This window comes from Anas platyrhynchos, chromosome 1 (genome assembly GCF_047663525.1).
Source record: "Anas platyrhynchos isolate ZD024472 breed Pekin duck chromosome 1, IASCAAS_PekinDuck_T2T, whole genome shotgun sequence".
Classification (NCBI taxonomy): domain Eukaryota; kingdom Metazoa; phylum Chordata; class Aves; order Anseriformes; family Anatidae; genus Anas; species Anas platyrhynchos.
The window spans coordinates 168,209,770-168,236,441 of NC_092587.1; the positions used below are offsets into that span (position 1 = coordinate 168,209,770).

Here is a 26,672-nt window from a genome sequence, read left to right on the forward strand (position 1 = left end):
ACTTTTGGTGGAATTTGGTGCATGCAAAACGCATAGAGGCTTTTTGTTGTAAATTTCTGTTTTTTTGAAGTCATTGTCAGTGCTGAAAATTAGTATGAAATACAAATTGTATTCTCTACTAAAACAAAAAATATTATAAAGGATCAATCTGAGCTTCAAATGCTTCAAGGGGATTGTTTTGTTTTGTTTTCTTCTTGTTTTTTGTTTTTTGTTTTTTGTTTTTTTTATGACAATTCTGTGTTTTCTTGATCAGAAATGCATAACTAGCAGCCATTTTGTTATACTCTTAGAGAAAAATAAAAAGCCTGGAGAGAGAGAAAACTGTTCCATTTAGTGCCAATCATTTATACTTATGTTTCCTTCTGGTAATTCCTTTTTTGTCAGTTATTTCTGTTCCTGTTTGGAAATTTAGTTCAGTTAATTTGTGAAAGCAAAGATAGGGAAAAATAATTATAATAGCTCTTACATTCAGAAGATAAATTTTGCCTTTCCAGTTATGACTTGTTATTTGACAGTGTGTCTTAGTTCAGAGTGTTGCATCTTGAAAGCTCTACAGTCATTTTAGACCTTTGAAATCTCTTCATGAATACTTAATTCTGCATTTGTAGGAGAAGAGTCTGTGCTGGAGAGATCTGTAGTACTGTTCAATCTGTTGCCATTAGCTCTCAGTGCAGATTTTGCAAGGCTGCAGAATAAATTAGTATTATTTTGAAACACCGTTTGTCCACTGGAATGTCATCCTTTCAGATCCTTTCCAGAGTGTACGAAATAGCACCAGATGCAGACAGTGATGTATGTTCGACTATGGTTCTCCCAATTATTGTCATGAAGCTCTCCTGCCTGCATTGATGTTTTGTGAGAAGAACAGAGAACAGTGCTGGTTCCTGAATGTACATTTGTGATGGATGACATTTATTTTCATTTCTTTGTTTCTCTAAGAATAGAGTGAGTGGGCAGCAGATAGGTAGTTCTGTTTTTGTTGTTGTTTTGGAGGAGAGATCCCTGAGCAGAGGGTACTCAGTGTGGTCCATCTACACAGGAGCCTGAAGCATGGGCAGAGGGCAGGGAACTAGTGAACAGTGCAGGAAGCAGACATGCGGCAGAAGTGCAGGTGTGATTAAAAGAGAACTTTTGAGGGATCTAGAGAGGACTGCCCAGAGTGTGCTGCAACACAGATCCACTTGATCTGAAACCAAGCCCAGAAAGAAGGAATTGCTTTCAAATATATGAAAGCTGAAAGGAACATACTTTATAATTCCACTTTATTTCTGTTGTTTCAGAGAAATACACATTCTGTTTTTTCTATTAAAAATATTTGGTCTAGTTTTAGTTCAAATACAAGCTTGCTTTACCATTTTAAAACCTGTTGGAGTTTTTTGGGTACTCTCTCTAATGAAAGGGCGTACCTTTTCATTATAAGTAGAGGAAGTACTTTACTTCAAAGGTCTGGTAGCCTTTGGCTCTTGTCACAACAGATTGAATTTCTTCAGAGCAGAAAAGAATATTTATTTTGTTAAACAGCCTCCCTGAATTACACGATACAAAAAAAAAAAAAAAAAAGGTTTCTGTAATCATTGAACTATAGGAGTTGGCAAATATAAATAAAGAATGGCACAGACTCTGCCCTTAATATTTCTCTTCTGTTTTCTTCCTCCATCTCTCTTTTGCTTTTACCTGTTTAGACTTTCAAAAAAATAAATAAAATAAAATAAAGTAAAATAAAATAAAATAAAATACATATATACAACAACAACAACAAAAAACTAGTTAGCATGCAAGGTGTTGCACTTTTTGTCTGTTAGCAATAGCATCTTGAAGACCTTAATATGATTCTGTAATTGTAAAAATAACCAGTAAAAGAAGAGAGAAAGAGAGAAAGAGAGAAAGAGAGAAAGAGAGAAAGAGAGAGAGAGAGAGAGAGAGAGAGAGAGAAAGGAAGGAAGGAAGGAAGGAAGGAAGGAAGGAAGGAAGGAAGGAAGGAAGGAAGGAAGGAAGGAAGGAAGGAAGGAAGGAAGGAAGGAAGGAAGGAAGGAAGGAAGGAAGGAGAAAAAAAAAAAAAGAAAAAACAACATTAAATTATTTTCTCCTTTTCATAACTTCCAACAAAATTAAGTTTGAGCCACCCAACCGGTGCATGGCATCTTTAATGTACTGAATGCCATGTTGTTTAGGCAAACCAGAACCCATAATAAAAACAATTCAATTAGAGAAGACAGTTAACCACTTTACCCTTAAGTGTAAATTGATATGTGAACTGAACTGAGTGGAATTTTCCCACTGAGTTCAGTTGTGCTGGAATGAATAGAATGTTACTGGTTTGTGTACATGTCTTAAAAGTGAGGAGGTCTGACACATTCTGCAGCAATTCTGGCAAACGCTCCCTCTCAACATCTTTTTTTTTTTTTTTTTACTTTTGAATTTCCTGAGGGTCCTAATTAATAAAGTCAGTAAGAAAAGCAGTCACAGTCTATCTGCATCCCTAATGGACTTTCATTAGAAGGGAGGCCAACTTCTTGCCTGTTTCAGATCTTCAGTTTATTGGCCACAATATCAGGCCTGGATCTGAAGCCCTTTTTCTTTCCAGATTTCTGTAATAATTATTTCCTTGCCAGACAAGCCCATTTTCTAAATTTCATACTGAGCTAGCCTCTCTAAAATATCCTTTTCTTCTGGTTCAGGAGTCTTGAATTCCAATCAAACATTTCGCTTCTTATCGAAAACATCTGTGAGAAACACACACACAACACACACGCACACATACACACACAAATAAATAAATAAATAAAAACAATATATTTACACAAAATAACTTCTATACATACCTATAAAATAGCAATTAATCAGCAGAAGTCAACCTTGAGGTTGTCTCTGTGAGAATGGCTTATTTAAAGTCTCTCAGTGATTAAAATATGAGAAATACCTATTTCTTACTTTGGCATTTGTTCAAGTAGACTTAAAAACTTTTTCAAGGTTGTAAACTTGACTAGCTGTATTTTACAGATGGGAGGGGAAGGAAGCAACTTTACTTCACTGAAGAAATAAATAGTAAAGTTGCATTTAGAAATTCAGGCCTCCAGGCTTCCTGTCAGTACTATCTAGATCCTACTTACAGTCAATAACATAAAATGAAAGTTGTCTCAATGCCTGTTCAGGATGAGATATTATTAGGGTCATAGATTTACAGAGGTTTGTGTCCTTTGACTTTTACACTCAGGTGTCACAATTTTTTCTAGGTGCATATTATAATAGCAGTAACACTAAATCATGGGAAATAGGTAGAAATGGTGGTTATGGCAAAGATATTTGGGTAGAAGATTCAGGCTCTTGTCCTCACTTTGTTAAGCATCAAAAGACTTAAAAATCAGCATAGAAGAAAATGTGGTGACTAATATTTTCCTAATGCGACTATATGACATCCCTGACTAATTCTAATATGAAAGAGGGAGGTCTCCACATTCACTGTTTTCCAGCAGACTTCATCCAACTCACTGTTCAATTTATGTTCAGTCATTGTTTTGAGAATGAAGAGAGCATATCATGACACTCCTGCCCCAAAACTGGGCAGTACAAAAGTGAATGCTATCAAATGGGATAAAATACTAGATGTTAATCTTGTAGTCGGACTGGGTTCTCAACATAAATTGAACAAGTCACATTCAGAGTATCAGGCACAACACAGCACACAGCCAATTGCTGGGCTGCAACTCTCAAGAGGAAGATCAAGTACCCAGAAGCGAAAGGGAGAGAAATATAATTTGCTATGGAAGTCTTAAAACTGTATTCAATTTAGTCTCCGCTTAACCTCCAGGACCTTTATGAAGACAAGAGGCACAGAAAGTCAGAAAGGAATGAACAAAGATAGATGGGAAAGGAAGGATAACTAGGTCAAAATAGGAAATGAAAGAAAATGACTAGGGTATTAGAAAGTATAAAGAAGAGGAAGGATAGCACAAGGGAGAGAGAGGACCATTTTGTGCTAGGGCAGATGTGGAAGGAATTGTCTTTCAAAAGTTTTCCACCCAGCAGTATCTAAGCCAGGTTCCTTCTTCTCCCCATCTTGTCTCTTGCTCATGTACCCCACATGTGCTCTTCATATGCTAGTGTAGCAAGATACAGAAGGTAGTATATTTTGCCTAAAGAAATCTTTTTTGTGGGACTGAGACATTAGTTTGCCCCATGCTGCAAGCCAGGCACCAGGAGCTGCAGCCATGGCAGGTCTATGAACCATGCAGGGATTTGGGCTCAGTGTGTGCTCTGTGCGGGAGTGGCAGTGAGGCAGGGCTCTCATAGCAGTGGGATGCTGGGGCAGTTCTCAGAGGTACAACACAGAAGTGGAAAGAAAACAGAAACTGGCTGCTATGTGAGCCATTCAGGGTGTCCATCCATACCTGTGCTGTGCTGTTTCTTGCAGCTCAGTTGCTGTCATAGTTCAAACCATCTTCATTACTTTGCTGCTTTCCTCTGGATGGACCATTTAAAAATTTTTTTAAATCTGCTTTTTGAAACAAGACAAGTATATACAGTATTTAAGGTCACTATATTTAAAAGCACTATTTACATTATTGTTCTCTTTTAGTACTCTGAATTCTTCAGACCTTAATAATATTGTTGGGCTTTTTGACTACTGTTGTACACTGAACAAGACGTTTTGTTGAACTGTCCAAAATACTTCCCACATCTTTTTCTTTGAATAGGTGCACTTAATTTAGAACCCATTTATAGATAGGGGTAATTCACCCTATTTCATACAATGTGCATTGCCTCTTGTCTACACTGAATTTTATCTGTTGAGCTTCTTAAACACATAACTTTGTTCAGCTTTTCTGAAGTTCCCCCTGGCCTTCTCTAATCTTGAGTAACCTGTGTCATTTTGACTGTAAGTTTTAAAGGTTCCATTAATACTTCAAATAGTTTAAAAATTTTTGTTTTGTTTTGGGATTGGCAAGGCAGTATCAGAGGTACATTGAGAATACCTTTGTTCAACAGAGCTGCAGTAATTGCTTCTGTCTCTTGTAGCTTGAAGAAAGTGAAATAAAGTGAAAATACCCATTCATAACAAGAAAATGTAAAGTCAAATAGGCACAAAGTTTTTAATATTTAATTTTTCACATTATAAAGTAGACTTCTCTGCCTCCCCATAAATGCAGAAATGGATAGGATTAATTAAACATTAAACCATTAATCTTCCTAAAAGAAAAGTCCTTGTTGGTCATGTTTAATACAATTTATTCCTAACATGATCTTCCCCCTATCTGAATTTTCACCATCATTGGTTTAAAAATAATTAATAATAAAGACATAAATATTTTGTTATCATATCGGTCCTATCTTTTTACTGGAGCAGAAGGGGTATTATTTGGTAAATCTTTTAAATCTTCTTTTAATTAAATAATTGACTGGAGGACTGATTGCATAATGGAAATGTATGACATTCAGTACGGCCACTGATTTAGAAATGAGACAGTGAGTCTGTGGAGAAAAAAGGGTTTCTAGGCCCATAGGCTCTGGGGAAGAAGCATATTTACTTTCTAGGCTGCTTGCCTTCTAGAAAAGTAGGAGGAGCAGGGAATGAAGCCAACAGAATGGGGCCACTAGCATTATAGCAATATAATTATTATAGCAATAGCTGATTATATGCAACACCAAGAAGGTGCTATTTGTATCTGTGGGATATTACTATCGGCTGACAGAATAAGAAAACAGGAAAAAATATGAAGTAAACTCAACAAAGTGAAAATATGCCATCAAGGAAGAAAATATATACCAGAGAACTACTTATATATATATATATATATATATATATATATGTACATATATATATGTACATATATATATATATATATATGTACAAAAAAGTAAGTCTTGCTTGCTTAAATTACTTAAGGTTTCCATTCTGTAACTATGAATGATATGAACATAATTATTGCATTGGCTGTATGTATTCTTTTTATTTCTAGCTTTGTTACTTTGTTGAATATGTTGGGGCTAAATGGATATTTGGGGTCAACATTATAAATGTAATAGCACTAAGCAAAAATAATAGTTACTAACATATTTTAAAAATATAATGGGAAGAAATAAATAGTCTTTATAGACCTTTTATAGTCCTTTAAAATGGGGGAGGGGGAGGGAAATGAGAGCAGGAGATATGTCTGTGTGATATTTCCTAATATGATATTGGCAAATGAATTGTCAGGAACTCTCTGAACATGGGGAGATAGAAAACTTTAAGAAACAGTCTGAATATTTTTACCTATTTTGAGACTCCCTTTATTCCTTTATGGACAGACAAGGAATTCTAACCCATTAACTCAGACTTTTTTGAGCAATAACTCTACAACTTGTAGCATTTTCTTTTTAATCTCACAATGGTATATTTACTATCTTAGTTCGTAGGTTAACGGCACAATGAGTCCCAAAGGAGGAGAAGGGAGACCTATTGTTACTCAGATGCAGAAGATCTACTCACAGCAACATCTATCAGTATCTTTCTAAAATGAAACCAAAAGAAGAGTGGACAAATGATACAAACTCAGGATGCAAATGTCAGTGGGAGAGGAAGTGAATATGAGACTGTGACCCAGTCAGTGCTATGAGTACAAAAATTCAATCTAAGGTAGGGCCTTTCTACCTCCCGACTGCCATAACTTTGATTAACCTTGCAGTGTTTCAGCACGGGGTCATGCTATCCCGTTGACACTTTTCCTTTGAGATGTCAGTCACATTTCAATAACTTTTCAGTGTGGGCTTGTAAGTCCTGTCTCTTCATTGACTTTGAATGAGACAGGTTGCTTATGAATGCAGCTTGGAGTGTCACTCAGATATTCTTGCATTGTGTTATCTTTGATTGACATGTCTGGAGTGGTGGAAAAATTCAGGGTATCTAACTGCCCCTGTTTTGTCAGTGAGGACCCTCCATTATTTTATTATTATTATTATTATTATTTTTTAATTCTTGAGACTCTTGCCCTTCTGAAGATAATAAGATTTGTTATTGAGTTTCTTTTTTATTATTTTTGTCTTTTGTATTAACAAACACAGAAGAATCCTGTCCTGCAGATATAGCAACTTAGCACAGGTTTACACAGCATGAAAAGTGTAAGCTTTACTAATGGAAGATAATACGTTAATGATAACAGAGAAAATGCAAGTTCAGAAAAGGACATAAAAGAAATTCCTATTGGTTCAAGGTAGATAGTTTTATTTTATGTCTGTCTTGTGTAATTTGTAAGGGTTAGGTTCAAAGCTCTTTAAAAAGGGCCAGAAAGAAGGGAAAAAATAAATCTAGTTTTCTAGTGTTTATTATTAGCAACATAGACTGTAGCTGCTTTTGTGGAAGTTTCGCTATGTAGTAGAATGCTGTGTCCCAGAACAGTGATTGTTCCAAGGCTGTGTTATTCAATAAGCTGATTTATAACATGTGACTCCAGTTATAATGCAAGAGTTGCTCCGTTTATTTTAAACAAAATAAATATTTTCTGCTGTATCCACTTGAGGTTTATAATCTTGTTTTCAGGAGTGCCCTAGCTCACATAACAGACTTACCCCCCTTCCAGTGCTAACAGAAAATTCAGGGTCCATGGTGGAGGACAGGAAAACTGTAATATAAAATAGTTCATATTTGTTTCATGGCATTTCATAAATCTGGTTCCCAGGCAGTGGAGGAAAATTAATAAGTGTTGTTGTTTTGTTTTGTTTTGTGTTTTTTTGTTTGTTTGTTTGTTTTAGCTACTACTATAGCTTTCTTGCTCAGCTGAATGGAAAGCAGTATACAAAAAAACAGTTACTGCTGGAAACCAGATGCAAAACAACAGCAAACAGAAACTTCTTTAATAAGCATAATCTGTAGTCAGTGAAAGGCAAAGACATCATAAAATTCACAACAGAACTTATTTTTCTACTGTAAACCATAGAGGAAGCAGTCATGCTGAGATGCGAATAAAGAACCAAGGGCTGTATCCTGAGCATTGCCATGTCAAACTTTTGCATGTGTGTCTATCTGTGAGGCTGAATCATGAAACTTGGTTAGATCTTTAGCCACCCATTTATTGCAAAGGGGAAATACTCTGGGGTGGAATCCACAAAATCTACTGTGATGAGGAGAGAGCTACTTAAGTAAGCTAATAGCAGTGAAAAGGGAATCAGCACATGTTGTCAATCATCTTATACAGTTACATCAGCAGGAATAAAAAACAAACAAACAAAAAATAAAAAAAAAAAGTCATAGCTCATAGTCTCATGGCTACAGCACTTGGCAATGGGAGTTGGAATACTCTTGAAAGGCAATTGAACTTAATCCTCTCAAAAGTTACATGAGTGCTTGAACTACTGGATGAGTGGGACCTGTGGTTCTTTCAGCAGACAGTTTTTTTTAAAGTGGTACTTACAGTGGTACTTTGTAGAAACCTCAATTTGCTACAGGTGCACAAGAGTGCCTATAAGTCCAAGCCCTCAGGAAAAGGAGGCAGAAGAACATCTAGCTTACTAATCCTGATGTGGCTTAAGTCTGCTCTAGGTATGAAACTCTTCATCTCTGTTGCAACTTAGACTTTTCGGTATGTGTTCAGAAGCAGGACCTTAGATGTGTGAAAATCTTTAGTGTACGAAGTGCGGAGAGTCTGACCTTGGCATTGCCAGATGCCCATCCAGCTCTCTCATTCCCCCTCCTCAACAGGTCAGGGGAGAAAATAAGATGAAAAATATTGTGTTTGGAGGCAAAGCTAGCAAGATCACTTACCAATCATTTTCAAGGCCAAATAAGACTTGGAGAAAATTAATTTACTGACAATTAAAATAAAGTTGGATGGTGAAAAAAAAAAATTAAAACACGAGCTTTCTCCCATGCCTAAACAGTGCAGGAGGGGATGGGGATAGGGAACAGGGGCTTGGGGTTGGATAGAGTACCTCCTCCTCCTCCTTCTCTTCCTCCTTCTCCTCCTAGTCCTCCTCCTCCTTCTTGTCCTTGTCCTCTTCCTCATCCTCGTTCTCATCCTCCTCTTCATCCTCGTCCTTGTCCTCATCCTTCTCCTCCTCCTCCTTTTCCCCTTCCCCCCCCTCCTTTTTCCTTCTCCTTCTGCTGACTATAGGGTTTGCAGGTCTGTTTCTCACACTTTTCTCCCCGCCCCCCTCTTGTCTGGTGTTTTGCACTTTCTTAAACATGCTTTCACCAAGGTGCTGGCTGCTGGGCCTAGTTGTGTCCTGTGGTGGGGTCATTGGAGCCCCAAACATAAAGAAAATGAAAGCTGATCTATGAAAATCTAATGAGTACATGTATACATTAGTCCATTGGCTGTGAAAAACAGATGGATGCATTTCTAAAAAAATAGTTGCTTTTGCTAGTAATAATTTTTATGCTAGTAATAATTTTAACTATTATGATTTTTTTTTAATTTCATTTCCATTAGTAATTGCACATAATTTTTAACACTCTGATACCTCTTCAAATAATTTTGAGAGTGTTAGCATGTTTTCCTCAAGGGTAGAGGTTTCTAATACCTTGTTAGTAGTTTCTTTTTATTCATTTATTTGTATATAATATATTGCATATAACACTAGTGCAAAAGAAGTGTATATGTGTACATATATATATGTACGATATATTTAGTATAATATGTATAATATCATTATTCTGCCAATGGCAACATAATGGCCACCCTAGTGATTGGAGCTAATATGCTCAAGAAGAGAACTTTTTAAAACGTACTGAAACTCCATGTGATACTGACTTCATTCTTCATTCACCTGTCTTGAAATCTAGCAGAGCCGAAAGAAAAAAAAAAATCCTATTTCCCAGTGGACAGTCATGAGCAAAAAGACAGAAAGCTGTGACATGACTTGAGATATCACACCAGGGGGTCATTGTATAACTGCAGAGCTCTGTATATTATCACAATAAATGGCTGTGGAAAGTCTTTTAGTTATCTAAAAGTAGTGTTCAGAATCAATTTTCTAATGTATGAGTCTAATGTGTGCTTTAATATTAGATGTCTACTGAAGTATTTCTCCTGATCTCACTGCCTGTATTTTTATCCAGTTACTGACAAGGTTTAAGGTGGGTAAAATTAAGCAGGCAGGATCTCTCCTTGGGTCTGTGAAGGTGTGTAACTTCTCTTCATTGCTTAGCTAAGTTGCTCATAAAAGCAACTTAACATAATTTAGAAAGTTTGCTTTGCCAAATACTCATGATATAGGTATAAATAAGTTATTAAGTTAGACAGGCTGAGTGCTAAGGGTATATGGATTACATTTACCTAGTGTAGTCAAATATGCAGTGAATACTAAGCAGGGAAAAAGCTAAAGGAAAGACTAGATTTCTGTATTCATCTTTGAGTGGGAATAAAAATTTGCACTTTTTATGAGTCAAAATTTGCCAGGGCACCAACCTCTTAGAATTACGCAATTTCACCAGGAGATTTAGTGAATTTCAGGGTGAATAGAAGAAAGATGTTAGAAGGCAGCCAGTACTTTTTGTTCTTTGTAGCTCTCTACTTTCTACCAGTCTGACTGATTCTACCATATATACTAAATGACTGTGTTTCAGCCATCCCTGTTGGGAGATCTTCATAATCTGACAGACTTAGTGTCATTAGGAAGTCCTCTCTAATATTTTGCCAGCAGGGCTCTACTGAAGCTTTTAGCTATGGAACTGTTGAACCATGCAACATGCAAGCAGTGGCAAGGTGGTATGTCTTTCTGGGATAATGACAACAAACACTTCCTTTGGACTTTGGAAATGAGTGGATAGAAATAATTATTTGATTTTTGTTTTAGCTATTCTGTATTCTATTCATGACTGTATTCAAGTGCTCTTTGACCACTGGATATTATCTCTGAGTTGGTGGCTCTGGAACACTCACCTACTTTCTCAAAGACCGCCTGTTTGTCCTTCTCTTCTGAATACAGCCATGCTGCCGTGGTGAAATATTAGTGTTATTATTAAGTTTAGATTTTTCCACTTTGCTTCACTGTATAGGGTATAAACATCATACACGAATGTCTCCCTGAAAAGGTGGGAAACACTCATAATTTTGATTCCCATCAAGCAGAATGGGTTCAGCCCAGTTTGTCCCAGGTATGTGCACTACCCTGATAGATGGAGCAGCAACAACTATTTGAGTGCAGTGCCGGATTTATTAGGTGTGATCCAGAAGTGCTGATTATCAAAACCCTGTCAAGCCCCCTTTATAGATTTAGATGGAGTAGAGAAGGAGGCATGCATTTCTGAGAAAGCAGAAGAATGGATTTAATGCTCAGATTAGATATGTGACTGAGTTTCACAAGCTTTATGGTTGCTTCACATCCTCTGCACTGCAGTAGCTGACTGTATGAGTACTCCTAGTCAGTGGTAATTAAAGTGTAATTAGACATGATCCATTGATGTAGCTCAGCTCATGTGCTGTATGTCTCTGTACCACGGTCATTTGAGTTTGTGTCTAAGACAACTTAGATAAGCAAAAAGTAGTGATTTGTAACAGAAGGATGGGCTATTTACATTAGATGTTTAGAAAAACTTTTCAGTGGCAAAGATAGTTAAATGTCAGTTTTGTGATACTGCTGTCACTGCAGATCTGGAAGACATGAGCGTATTACAGATAGGAAGAATTTCTTTCTTACGAGTGGAGGCAACTTCCAGTGCTAGGATTTAAAAAATAAAAAAACAAATACACACAAAAAAACCAACCAACCAAACAAAAAAAAAAAAAAAAAAAAAAAAAAAAAAAAAAAACTTGCTTGCCCGAAGCCATTTAGCAGCAGTTTTATCAACAGTCTGTATTTGAGGAGGGTACTTAGTCTTGGTTTCTCAAATCCTGCTGTTCATTTGAACAGAATATTTAGTCCACAGTTTTTGTTTATGATCTTTTTTTTTTTTATTAATCTCTCTGACAATATTTATATTTCTATCCTATATACACATAGCTCCTTCTGAGTTCTATTTGTTACTTAGACTTTTCCTATGCAAATTCTGAGCTAGGCTAGATTTGCTAAAATTGTGGTTGCACGAAGAACAATGAAGACAAGATATGTCTTCATAAAATCTTCAAACGTAATAAAATTATTTACCTTCAATGTTTAAAAAATGTAGGAGAAAGTATATTTTCTGTATTATAAGCTGTAGCTGTCATTCCTGCATCTTCATGCACATGTGCCTCTGGAGAAAATAGCTGTGAGGATGCTATTCACTTCCACTTCCTTGTGGAAGTCCCGGTTCTGGGTGGAGTGTCATTGCCACAGTCACTCCTTGCATGATTCTAGACATGAATGTACTTTGTGGCAAATAGTCTTAATTTCAACAGCATGTGCTCTTTATTAATTTTACTTCACTGTATATTTTCACTTTAATTTCATTTGAGCTTTATTTTCGTACAGAAAAGTTCTATAGAAACTAGAAAATAAATTAAAAAGAATCGCTGACACACTAGGAGACACACAGCTCAATAACTCATTACGGTTTAGAGATGCTTATTACGTATATTCTCAATTTTCATTCACAACATGCAAAGTGCAAACTCTCCATCTCTCTTTTGACTGTGCACTGTTGGTAAAATGGATTACATTTTTTCCTTGCACAGGATATATTGTCTATTAAGGTCCATGAAAATAAACACAATAAAAAATCTAATGAAATGTTATAGTATAGAATAAGTAGTTGCTTTTAAGGTCTTACTGTTCAAGCTGCATTAATTGTACAAGTTACAGAGTTTAATATTTTTGGAGGAAAAAATAGGAATTTGTTTGAATTATTCATGTTTTGAAAATGGCCTGTATGACAGCTATTTTCATAACTCATTTTTACTGCAAGTTTAGCACATACCAAAACTTCCACTGAATTGAGAAATTAAGATAGTTATGATTTTAGCTAAAGTATTTCATGCTTTCTTTTAAAGAAAAATCTTCCTTATTGTTATTATACTGCACAATGCCATGATTGGGAAAATGCAGACGTATGAAATCATGTAATGTTTTCTGTCAATTAAGTAGGCTATAACAATTTATCCTTTTTAGCATGATCTAGATAGCTCTTAAAAGATTTTTAATCTCCCTTTCTCTCCAGTGCAGGAAAAACCTAGACCCCACAAAAATTACTCTCATAACAGATGATGTAGAAACCAACAACAAAAGGAACAGTATTAAACCTGGGGTACTTCTGATTTTGGTCTGTAGGAGGGGAGAAACAGAAAATAAAACCATCCTCTCACTACTGTCTTTATTCTCACTCTTACAACCACATGGAAATCAATTGATAAAGGGTCTTGTGCACCTTGGATGCAAAAAGGGAGTAAGAATTGAGGAGCAGAATTTTTGTCTTCAGGGCCTGTGTATGCAGATTAGCTTGGATCTTGGTTCATGTTTCTCACAGTTGGCAGCTGGAACCCTAATATCCTCATTGGAAGATATTAAACTAGATCCGTATTTATTCAGCACCTTTTCAGGAATAAAATTTATGCAATCAAAAAGGATAATTTACTTGCAGCTTGCTGCTCCTCTATTACAGCAGCAATGTTTTTGTCCCTGAGTACAGACAAATTAATAATTTATTGATATATGCCAGGTTATATTGCTCTTTCCTGACCAAATAAACTAATTTAAATATGTTGCTTGTACTACACTTGGAGGCTGACCCTAGTAAATTGTGGTGACATCCAGAAAATTACTCATTAGGAAAAGGTATTTAGAATAAATGAGCTGTAGATTGAACGAGCAAATGTGCTATAAATCTCATTTTTATGTGTTTGATATAATTTACAGTCCCGGTTCTGGTCCATCTTCATCTGGATATTGCTTTATTCTTAAAAAGATTTAGAACAAAATGCACATCCAGCTAGCATGGTATTTTGAATATACCTTTGACAGACCATCAGATTTAAGGAAGCAAGAAAAGCATGTTTTCCTTAAGAAAATGATATTTATTCATTTTTTAACAGAAGAAAACCATCAATTCCTAATGAAAAACTGCTAAACATTAAAAAAAATAAAAATAAAAAAAATCATGTGCCATATGGCAATTATGCCAAAAGACTGAATTTATTACCAAATAAAACTGTTGGCTTGTGCATTTCACAGTTTTCTCCATTCACAACCAGTGTGTTTTTAGAGGTTTTCTGTAGGGTTAGTTGCCCAGACTTCTGCAAAAACAACAGTTTGTCCTTATTGCAGTAGGTGTTAGGAAATCAAATCCAACTGGAGCACCGAATGAAATTACAGACTGGTTTTGTCCCAGCTGCATGAAATGCCAAGAGCTGATTTTTCAGTGCAGACATTTAAACAAATGCATACAAAGTTATATTTGTTCTCTTTCTGAATGAATTATCTTTATTGTGTTTTTCATATTTCTATGTGCAATTTAATATTTTGGCAAAGACACTTTTCACTTTCACCTCAGTGAAAATGCTTTTTCACATCACTTTTTCTTTTAATAAGTAGTCCCTTAAAGAACAAAATAACAGCCAATGTAAAGCTCAATTTGATTTTCTAAAAAAAATCGAGTAAACTTTGATAACAAATAGATATTTCTGTCTAATAGACTTATTGCATTAGAGCTACTCAGATAATAGCCATAATGACTTAAGATGTGACCTGTTTCATTACTGCTGCTGTGCTGTTGTTTTATCAAATGTCATTATTTAAAAATAAATAAATAAAATGTGGGATTCTGGAGTGGTTCACTCACTAGCAGTACAGAAAATTCCTCTGCAATTTCTTCTAAGGCACCCTGGTCTCAGAGAGCCTTCTAATAAATACTCACATCTCAATATGATTTTTAATGTTTAAAAATATGTGTTTAATATCTGATTTTTTTTGCCATCAATTTACTTTGTTATCTACAATTTTAATTAGGTCATATTAGAAAGTATTTCCCTTCTTCCTCCCCCTCTCACCTACTGCAGCTATTCATCTATGGAAGTGGACATTTGCATTATCATCTCTGATCAGATTTCTTCTCTGTGAGTCTGTGATGCAGTTAGCATGTATTTAGCATGTATATTTAAGCAACGTTCGTACAAACCTTTTAATGTAGCTTGCATCCAAATTATAAAATGACTTTTGTTTTTTTTTGGTGCAAGCACCTACTAAATGAAATTCTTTGGTGTGTACAGCAGTACTTACTACATTCAAATTTTATTGCCAAAAAGAGGGTGAAGGGATAAATTTGAAGATGTGTGATCCCCTCACTTTCACTTGGCCACACAGTGTGACTCTCACAATTAAGTTGGCAAAGATCCTTGAGATGTGAAAGGGAATCCTTTAGCAAGGACAATGCTGTTCTTATTTGGCAGTAAGAAAAGATGCAAGGGAATACAATTAAGCTCCATACTCTTGCATTGAATGGCTTAATTCAGCTATGCTCGTTCACCAATATTTCACTCCTGTTGCTGTGATTGTCATGGAAGGGAACACAGGGAAGTTAAATCACAGAATCTCTCTTCACAGGGACAACTTGCTTATCTATAACCTGTCAAATTCACCAACAGCTAACATCAGTGTATTAAACTGTTCCTGAACATATTCATACAACTTGTTTGGCAGATCAGGTCTGTGTACAGAACTAATCTTTGAATCTCTTCTCTTTCTCTTGGACTCTCCTGATTTGCCTTCTTTGACATCTAATGTCAAGGAAATAGTATAATGTGAATTTGTGAACAATATTTTCAGCAAGTTCATGCTGATATAGAATTTCCCTGAGAGGCAACATTAATAATGGGTTGGCACAACACATTTGCTGGAGTGGATTTGATGCCTTGATTGAGTTTCCGTGGTGCGTTTGTTGTTGCTTTGGGGAACGTGTGGATATTGGGTTCAATAGACCATAGAATTTTGAATTAACCTCTCTTTTTCTCTTCATGAATATAATGGCTTCACAATCTGTTCTTGCTTGGCCTTTTATGTAAGGGAAAGAAGAGAAGCTTTAATTTAAGGAAAAAAAAAAAAAAAAGCCATTTTTGAGTGCATTGTGAGGAAAAATAAATATACATAAGAAAACGTTGACTCATAAGAATCTCTTAGGCTACTTTCCCTCAAGAGCATCCTACACTGATTCACTATAAAATATTCAGTTCAGCCCTGAAGTGTAAAAGATGAAAACCATTAACACTAAGTTCAGAAATGGCAGCTTCAGTTACACACTTTGTTTTGGAGAAGCCTGTGATGAATTTGAGACTCCTGTATGATTTTCAAGAGTCCTGTTAAAACCTGTCAGTGGTCTCATTTTAGGTAAATATCTCTTTTTCTTGTAGTTGTAATTGAATAATGCAATTTTACAAGAAAAATTGTGGGGGGAGGGAAAAAAAAATATATCTATATATATATTTTTTTTCTTCATTCCCTGCTGCTGTTTTCAAATAATCTTCTGTTTGCTTTTTTAGTTAACTATAAATTTGCTATGAGGGTCTCAAAACATCAGAGGAACAATCTGATCTTTGCCTTATTTCCAAATCCGAAGAAGATTTCTGTGTGTGTGAGCTACACATTCAAATGGGGGAGAGGATAGTGGGTAACAGAAAACAATAATTATAGGTTATATCTGTATTGCAAGGTGAAAAATGTGCTCAGGGTTAACTTAAGGGAAAGCTGATATAAAAATACTAGTATTGGTAAGCTGATGTATAGAGTGAGCTTGAAATCTGTGTTATTTTAAAATAACATACCAGCCAAAGTATGTAACCTTCCTTACATACTCCTATTCCTACTCCTTAGGTTGTTGCATTACAAAGAATGTAAAGCATTACATTTGCTATCTTCAATATTTCACCATATGTTTACTCTTCAAGACCTGTTCATTTATCAAGAAACATATTTGTTATTTTAACTCACTAGGTGTCTACTTCAGATCAATCTCATATAATTTTGGTTGTTCATCTCACAAGCATATGTTTATATCTAAGCTTTTAATTCAAAACAATAATCAAGAATATGATTACTGGAAAAATATGATTACTAAAGGTTTTGGTTTTATCTTAAAGAAACATAATATGAACTGTTTTTTCAAGTTTACTAATTTTACCTTATCTTAACAGCAATACATTGATATATTCCCAAATGCTCTTTCTAACTAACTGCTGGCCATGATTACAAAAATGAATGAAGTTATTGCATACTTTAGCAATTTGTTTCCTGAGATCCTTGTTCAAAGTTGTGTAGGTTTTAGAAAGCAAGTTAAATTTGAGAATGTTAAATTAACCCTAGGGAAAGTCTGTCTGTATTTCAAACTTGCAGTAAATAATTTATGTGGAATTTATTTGCTTTAGGAATTAGCTCAATAGATACTGACCATCCTTTAGCTCTTAAGATAAGAGCTTCCACTAGACCAGTTCACTCAAAGTCCAATTCAACTGGCCTTGATGGGATGGGGCATTCACAACTTCTCTTGGCAACCTGTTCCAGTGCCTCATGACTGTCATGGTGAAGAATTTCTTTCTAATAGGTAAGCTAAATCTACCCTCTTTTAGTTTAAAGCCATTTCACCTTGCCCTATCAGTACATTCCCTGAAAAAGAGTCCCTCTCCAGCTTTCTTGCAGGCCCCCTGTAGGTACTGGAAGGCTGTTATAAGGTCTCCCAGAGCATGATCTCCTCTAGACTGAACATCCCCATCTCTCTCAGTTGTTTTTTTTTTTTCATAGGAGAGGTGCTCCAACCCTCTGATCATCTTTGTGGCCCTCCTCTGGACTGGTTCTAATAGGTCCTTGCACTGGGAGTCCCAAAGCTGAATGCAGTGCTCCAGGTGGGATCTCATGAGAGCAAAGTAGAGAGGGAGAATCACCTCCCTCCTGCTGGACACACTTCATTTTGACGCAGCCCAAGATACAGTTGGCTTTCTGGGCTGCAAATGCACATTGCTGGCTTTTATTGAGGTTTTCATCCACCAGCACCTCCAAGTTCTTTTCCTCAGGGCTGATCTCCATCCAACCTCCACCCAGCCTGTATTTGTGCTTGGGATTGCCCCAGCCCAGGTCCATGACCTTGTACTTGGGCCTGTCAGATGTTGTCTTATGAGATGAACAACCAGGCATTCCTGCTCTTTTTGCTCTTGCCTTTGCATCTTCCATCTTCACAGATAAGAGTCAAAATTGGTTGAAAAATGACTAGTGCCCATTGCTCTAAGTTGGGTACAGAGAATTAAGAATCCCAGTAATGCTGTAAAGTGATATGAAGCATTTCTTTAAAACTGTTCTTCCCACTATTTTTATCTCTACTGGGCTCAACTGTAAAAGTGACAGAGGGAAATTTTAGCAGAAGTTGTCATGATGTTGCCAAGCCCACACAACTGTACTTGACTTGGAAATCCAGCTTCTTGCATGACATGAAATGTGGGCAGTTTTGGTATCAAATCGGTCTGCTTTTTACAGGCAAATAAAAAGCACTTAGCTTGTTACCATATGGAACAAAAGTAATTACTAAGGATGAAAGGCAAAACAAGACAATTAACATGCTTGTTGTTTGTCAAGAAGCAACCTTCTATATCTCAGAATGCTGTAATTCAGGTCTCATGATGAGGGTTTGTGGAAATGCACTAGAAGTAGTGATTTGAAAGATTTATTCCCTTATTGCAGTGACAAATGCAATGGAAACCTGTTCAGAGACTTGCTTTATACTCAATTGCTTCTTGTAACTGATTCATTTATCAGATATTTGACTAGGAGGAACTCAGTGTAACATTATATTGATATAAATCAGTGCAGAACGAAATATGCTGAATTTCATGGGCTTGCCTGTACAGCAGAACTGATTATCTCTGTATTTAAAATATCAGGCATTTTCCTTAAAAGGGTTTGCCACCTGTTGAATTTGATCTTTTTGTAGTTGTCCTTCTTATGAAATGGTAATTTCTAAGTAAAGGTATTATTAATTAATAATTTATAAATAAATATAGGGAAATTTTGTTTATATGAAACCACCGTAACACAGGAAATTGCTCATGATTTCCTGTCCTCTCATTTGACCTGAGTCAAGGATACAAGAGGAGTTTGTCTATGCTTTCATTTCAGTTTTTCATTTTTCTATGTCAGAACATTAAAATGTGAATATGTTTTAGAGCGTATTTTCATATTCTGTGATCTAGCTTCAGCAAGACCAGTTCTTCTATACAACGTAACTCCAGTTTACAAACACATTCTTCCTCCACTTGTTTTCTTCTTCAGAGAAGCTTCAGTTCTTAAAACTGTATAGAAAATAGTTTCAACAAAAGTCCCAGAAGAAGAGTCTGTAACTGGCCAAACAGAGAGAATAGGTTAGCAGTCTACAGTCCCCATGGTCCATATTAGGTACTTTAATTTTGCCAAATATGCAACTCTATGAGCATTAGGGACCCTGTTAAATCCTTAGCCACCACAGGGTCTCCAATCTTGAGTGAAAAATTCCTTAATGTGACATGAAATTCTCTTTTATCTGAGTTGCAGTCTATCCATTTCTCCATGTTCAGGAGAACATGGCATTCCTGGCATTTTCCCCGCCTTCCCTGATATGTTGATTCTTCTTCATGGCATGATGAACTGGATAGGGAATCTAGGGAGAATGAGAAATATGGAATCCAGTGTATGTCTTTATTTATTTAATCAGTCTCCATTCATAGGATTTATGGTTATTTTTTTCTGAACAATCCCTTCTAATCTGGGGGTCATGACTACACTAGCAATGTATATAGACATGACTAAGCTATTTTAGTCTAATTTCATTTTCTTGCCACAGTATTTTTCTTAGAAGTAATGTTTCCACAATATTCTCCAGTGAATGCTTCATTTATATAAAAATAAGAAGATGGAAGATTACAAGACACAAAATGTTTTTTTTTTTTGAGCCATTCTTTCCCAGGAGAACATTTAATAATTTTTATGGAGCATATTGATAAAATATTGTGTACTGTATGTTAAATGATTGAAATATATTGAAAATATACACTATGTGCTTCTTAAATATTAAGAATACATGGTTATATATGTATATATCTACTTATTACTTACACAGTTATTATAATACAGGAGTTACAATGACAAAGTGAAGCCAGAGAGGTTAGGATACACACACACACCAAAAAAGTTGACCTGGGTGGTGTAAGTGCTGACTTACTAGTTGACAACAGAACTACATTATTTTTTTTGATTGACCCACATGACATAGCAGCAACTTGTCGAAGAGGGCTGTGTTTCTGTTTTGTACTGCAAAGGCAGCAGCCTTAATTAAGATTTGTGTGATAACTTTAACTGATTTTTTTTTCATTTAGTCAAAGCCTTTAAATTTCTTAATTGCGCTGTTTATAGTATGCTAATTTGAGTTAATTTTACTACACCAGATGATACACTGATTTAGAAATGCATGTAATAGTCCAGTTTTGAATGGAGGGAGACCCTTTCTTGGTTTATTCTTGTAGGCACATATTGTCTGCTTTGACCTGCAATTCATGCAATAAATCATTTTTAATGCTGGCACAGGTGTCCTTTTGAATTTAAGTATGCTTTCTCTACATATTGTTTGGTATCGGTTTTTTTCTGATGTATGGCTCATTATCACATCATTCTGTGTGTGCAAGTATTTTTATCGCATCAGCTTTTGTAGCTGTTTCTAGTTCCATAGTTGAATTTCCTATACTCATTTCTGAGTTTTATATTCAAACTATGTGTGAGCTTTAAAATACCATATTCAAATCACTCTTTCAATTTTTCAGTGAAATTTGAATCTGTCTGAACCTGATTTATTCTCCAGCCCAAAAACAAATGATCTGATTAAGTAATAGTTGAGAAAAATAACAAAGAATTACAGAGTTCCCTGTCATTTCAGATCTAGATAGCTAGCATTACAATCATGAGGTCTTGACTCTGCAGTAATTATTTACAGTAGTTCTTAAACATACATATATGTTTTTTAGATTTTCTTTAAAAAGTGTTTTTTTTTGTTGTGTGTGTGGGTTTTTTTTCCTCCTCTAAATAGAAATGAAAACAAATCATACACACACACAAAAACTCTACTTAAGTCATCACTGATATTTATTTCTTAAAGTCACCCAGCTATGGGAACTCCAAAGGTCACTTAGCAGTCTATTCCAGTGTTTCAGTATCCTTCCTTAGTGCTAGAAAGATTTTCAGCATCTTGCTACAATTTAATTTCATTGCTTCATCATGACCAAGACATTCCTCTTTAGAGCTACCTTTTATACATTAAAATATCATCTTTATCTTCAGCTTCCTCTTGTTTAGATTTAGGAATCTCAGGTTGTTCAATCTCAGATCTTTCCTTGTTGGTCAGATTCCTGGTAGTTCTCCTTTGGAGTTTATTGCAGTCCATTGTTGGTTTGTATCTCTTGAGCTGCCCAAAATAGGACAGAAGCAATCCAACTCATGTTTTACCAAAACTAGAGCAAAGCAGAAATTTTATCTTGTATATCCTGCAGTTAGTTTTAAGGTAAAATTTTTAATATCCAAGGATGATTTATTTTCAGATTGGATCCTTTCAGATCTCCAGATCCCGCCTTGAAAAGCCTCTACTTAACTGCACAGATTTTTTCCTTTTAGAATCTGCATTTTAACCTGCCTTCCAACACACTGGGAGGCCTATGTATGTGCCTTCTTTAATGCAATATGCAGTATTATTAAAAGTTTGTGTTTTATTTATTTATTTTTTAATAATAATTAATAGACTAATCTTGATTGCTCTCTCTCTACAAAGTTATCTAATCCATTTTGTATGCACACTACATTAGCTACTTAAGCAATTTTTCTTTTTCTCTTTTTTGTATGTTTGAGAATTTTCTGTGAGGCAAGAATCTTGAGGCCGTGTAAGTGGATGTAAATGGATTGCAACTCATCTGTCCACAAGATCTGTTACCATTTTGGGGAAAGAAACTTGAATGATTTGTACTTATATGATTGACTAATTGTTAACTAATTGATTTTGCCTGTTTCTTACCTCCATTTCATTATTTCCAATAACTTATAAAGCACACTGTTCATTTGTTCCAGAATTTTTGTGAGACTTAATAGCTGTCAGTTTTATTACTCCTAAACTCATGCTTTCTTTTTTGTTAAAGATATTATGTTTTTATTTTTCCATTTTATTGATATCTTATGTGTCCTTCACAGACTACTTTTCTAATTGTAACAGTTTTGAGATGGCTTTACCAGTTGTTGAAATACTCTAGGAGGAAGTTCATCAGGCACATCTGTTCTGAAAAATAATTTACTTGAGTACTCTTCAACCTTTTCTGCCCGTATTTTGAACTGAAATAATTCCTTTTTTTTTTTTTTTTTTTTTTTTTTTTTGTGTGTGTGTGTGTGTGTGTGTGTTAATTATGTTAGTCAACCCCTCATTGTTGACCCTTTACATTAGAACTAATGAAAAAAAGGCATTAAACACTTTGGTCTTCATAGTGTCAGCTGTCAGTAACTTTTCTCTGTTGGACAACAGAACACCACTTTCCTTTGTCATTCACTTAGTTTGAATAGATTCAATTTGATCAGTGCAGGATGGGGATTTTTGTAATTATGTTTTATTCTCCCAGTAGGTCAGCTTACATTTCCATTGAAGGAAACTTTCTATTGACCTTACTGTGTTCATGTATGTTCCAAATTCAAATTTCTGGTATTCCTGAAATGTTTTATACAACTAATCATGCATATCATGCATATTATAAGAAAGAAAGAAAAAAAAAAAGAAAAAAAAAAAAAGAAGACATTCAGGCCAAAGCTAGGAAAGGTTGAAGTCCAGAAGCTTGACAGTTTTGTTTGTCTTGTGGCACGTTATTCACATTGTTATTCACATAAAAGTGAACAGTAACTGGAAATTACTTTGGCATGATCAGTCAGTCAGAGGATTTGATGTTGTCAACATTCCTGATTCTCTAATTTACTACAGAGGACCTTTCTATTCTGGAATTGTTTTTAACAGATCCAGGTATCTTCAATCATAACTGTTCTACTGGGAAAGATGAAGATATCAATCACTAGAAACACAAAAGTGTTAAAAAGGAACAACAACAACAACAAATCACAATTTTATCTCTCAGAATGAACTTGAATCAAATTGTCCTTGCCCTCTTGTTTAAATTTCAAAATTTGTTAATATAGTTTTTTAATACTTGTTAATATACTCCCGATATTGTTTAAAAATATATTCATCAGGAATGATCTCCTCTTCTCAGGTATACAGACCATGGTATACAGACTTTCTATAGTTGAATTAATGCAAGGCTTTCTACACATAAATTACTGCAAATACATTCCTCTTTCTCACTCCACCTCTTTCTCACTCTGTCACTCAAGCAGAATCATCTCAACCATTTTTAAGATTACATGAAAATCTCACAAATAGAATTTAAAAAACTAAGTGAAATAGAATAAAAATTGGTTTTGGTAATACCTATGACAATAATTTCTGCAACAGTTCAGTAGTATCTGTTTGACTTTCTATAAACAACTGTTCTGTGTGGCATGGTACCACCACTACAAGATGGCTAACGGTAGTTTAAAACAGTCAAATGGGGATACTTAGGCCATTTTTATGAAGCAAGTCCTTCAAAAATTTCTCTACTGCCTTAAGCAAAATGTGGTTTTAGCAGTGCATTTAGAAGTGCAATTTGCAGACGGCCAGTAAAGTGAAGAATGGAAAAGCTGACAACTAGGACAATATACTCCTGGTTGCCTTTGTTTTCAGATGGGACGAGAGCATTGAATTTGAAGGTATGGACTTTGTAGCTATTCATATTTACTATTAGTTACTGGAAGGGGTGCTCCCTGACCAGTGGAGACTGGGATTTACAGTGCTGAAAATGCATTAAATCTGCCTTGGGAACTTAGAGAAAGACTCTACAATTATAGAAGAGATTTGTCTTTTTTGTGTATATGACAAAACCTCTGTGGAAGAATGTGCTCAAAAGCTGATTTTTTTTTTTTTGCTTACAATATATGTTCTTCAGGATGAATAACTTGAGAGCTTTTTATTGGACATATAAGTAATAGGATGTACCGCATCAGTTACCCATGTGAAATGCTCTGCTATGGGGTCTTTGGAGATTTCAGGATGTTTTCTAGTAAGTAGACAACTTGGAAGAAAATCTTGCCCTTTGTTATAATACAGGTTGTCAACGATGCCGGGGCTGATAATGTACCATAAGCACTTACAGGCAATTTACTGAAGCTGTGATAACTAAATTTCATGCCAAGGATGTCTAAATTATTTGTGAGATTTTAACAGCCTAAAACACAGCTACAATATTTTCTAAATAATTGAAAAAATAAGATTCCATTTTGCGCTGACAGTAAATCTAGCCTTAGAGGGGAGAAATATTTTTAATTCAGCCATATTTAGATAGTATTATGTTTATTTGTTGTTGTCACAAGGGTGGGGCTTTTTGTTGTTTTTGGATCCCATGAACTGCTTATTGTTGCTTGGTTAGGTATGTCAGGTGCTAACTTGCTGTAGGCAGCACAGAGACCTAAATGAGTAAAATGCTTTGGGCAACTAACATCAATTCTCTTTGTAAACATCGTACAGGCAATTCTGAGTGTGGATGATGCTAATTTATCACAGCCATACATATCACAAGGATACAATCAGTCTCTCTCAGCTAAAACTGAAAGAGTAGACAATGTATGCTAGAATATATATGTTGTAGCTTTCATCATTCTGTTTACCAAATGCCATTTTGAATACTTTACAGCATTTGCACAACATTGTAGGCAAACAAAGCAAATTTAGTGGTACAACAACAAAAAATAATTTCTCTTCATGGCTTTGTATTTCAGAAAACATATTGCATTAATCTATCCATTCTAGTCATTATTATAACATTCCTTTACCATCTTCCAGATTTTTTTTATCTTTTCTACTAAATCTAAGAAATGAATGGAGGTAACAGTCCCATCAGCCTTGTGATGACTGGAAACGGTCCACCATATGTAAGCAAGGTCTCAGATTTTGTTGTTTATATGGGGACAGTGTGGCATTACAAGACCTTTTACAAATCTTCCAGGTTTCTTAAACCTTGCTTCTGTCTTTATTAGACTGAATTTCATTACCAGTGAAACTCTTGTGCATTCATATGTTGATTAAATTGTAGGTTTGTGCAAATGTTAAGCAAAGTTTAGCTAATGATGAAACCTGCAGCAGACAGCATGCATTGGCAATCAAAATAAATTACTTGGCAATCAAAATAAAAACTAAGATTTTCTAGGGGTAAGTAACTATTCAGTATGTAGCACAGCATGTGTGTAAACATTGTTCTCTGATTCAGGTACACATTAATTTTAATAACCTGCTTTCTTCCATAATATTTTTTCCTGTTCTACTGTATCTATTCAGTTTATCAATGTTAAGCACTAGGTATTAGGTAATTATTAATATTACTTGTAATAGTAATGATAATATTGTATGCACAAATGTATTGAGTGACCTCAAACAAGACAAAATATTGATTTTTTCCCTTTTAAAAAGAAAGCGGTTGAAGATAAGACTAAACCGCCAACCCTTCTCCCCAAACCCCCATTTGATTTTATGCAGCATTTTTTTCTTGATAATGCAGTGAAAAAACACAATTTTCATGGCCAGATCATTACAAAGAAGATGAGATAAGATCCTCTGGTTGTTTGGTCATTTTTGGAGAGGTGTCTTAGTGGTTTACCAGGAGTCTGGAAATTAACAAGAATCCATTTAGTCCATAGTACCTGGTCCACAATATTTATCTGGGATTTTTTAAAGGACTGAAAAGATTGCGCCTTCCTCCACCTACAGTCCAGGAGCTGTTCACTTAATGTATATCCCCGCAGTAGTTGTTTTACAATGGATTATATTTTTTTTTAGTTTAACATAGTTTGTTCTCTTGACTGCTTTGGGAAACTTTTGCATTTCTTTAGTCTTGGTTCTATATTGTAACTTTCCAAAGTAATTCTGAGTAAGAAATAAAATAAACAAGATTGTATGTACAATTACAGTAGATATTGAACGTGACATGTTTGGAATTATCAGTGCATAGGTCATCATCTTAAGAAGATGTTACTGTCAAGGGCTAGAATTTAGTGAAGTAAACTTCAGCACTTTGAATGGTGAAGCAGTAAGACCTACTAGTCTTATTGAAAAATCTTTCCTATTATTGATTTTATTTTTCTTGGAGAAAAATAGTAATAAAAATGGATTCTAGAATAAATTTAATTTACAGGTGTTTTTTTCTCTGCTGCATAAAAGCATCCATTTTTAACTGTTAAAAAGCTGGTCCTCTGATCCATATTAGTTAAACAGACACTGTGTTCAAAAAGAAATTGCAGTTAAATTTCTGGCATGATTGTATTTTTATGGAGGTAAAAAGACAGCTAACTGAATTGGAAACAATAGAACATTTCTTTCTTTCTGTGTTGATACAGAGGACTCATTAAATCTCATATCAGGCTTGCAGGCACTACAGAGGTACAGACATTTCAGAGATCTTCAACCTCTTAGGAACTCTGGAAGTTAATGAGCCATCCCATAGTTATTATTTTGTGTTTTATCAGGAGTTTGCTTTGGGCTTTTATTTGATTTTCAGATTGTAATGTGATGTCCTGTGTGTGTGTGCTGAATGACACCAGGTCTAGAAATGCTGTTTTCCAGTACAGATGGGCTATACCATTCAAATCTTTTAATGTTATTTGAGCCTTTTGTGATACCCCAAGTATCCCAACACCATTTAGCATTTCAGATAAGAGTCGGCAGGGATCTG

The 26,672-nt window shown here is 35.3% G+C and overlaps 1 protein-coding gene across 5 annotated transcripts in view; it reads left to right on the forward strand.

Annotated features, from left to right (window-relative positions):
- PCDH9 (protocadherin 9) overlaps positions 1–26,672 on the forward strand; it is a 735,508-nt gene that overhangs the window by 91,760 nt on the left and 617,076 nt on the right. The window contains exon 3 of one of the 5 annotated variants that reach the window (XM_072032511.1): positions 6,390–11,631. The exons of the other annotated variants lie outside the window; for them this stretch is intronic. Within the exon in view, the coding sequence (XP_071888612.1) occupies positions 6,390–6,401 (12 nt within the window). The 3' untranslated portion in view covers positions 6,402–11,631. Of the gene's footprint in view, positions 1–6,389; positions 11,632–26,672 lie in introns of those variants that run through there. 5 annotated transcript variants of the gene reach the window in all.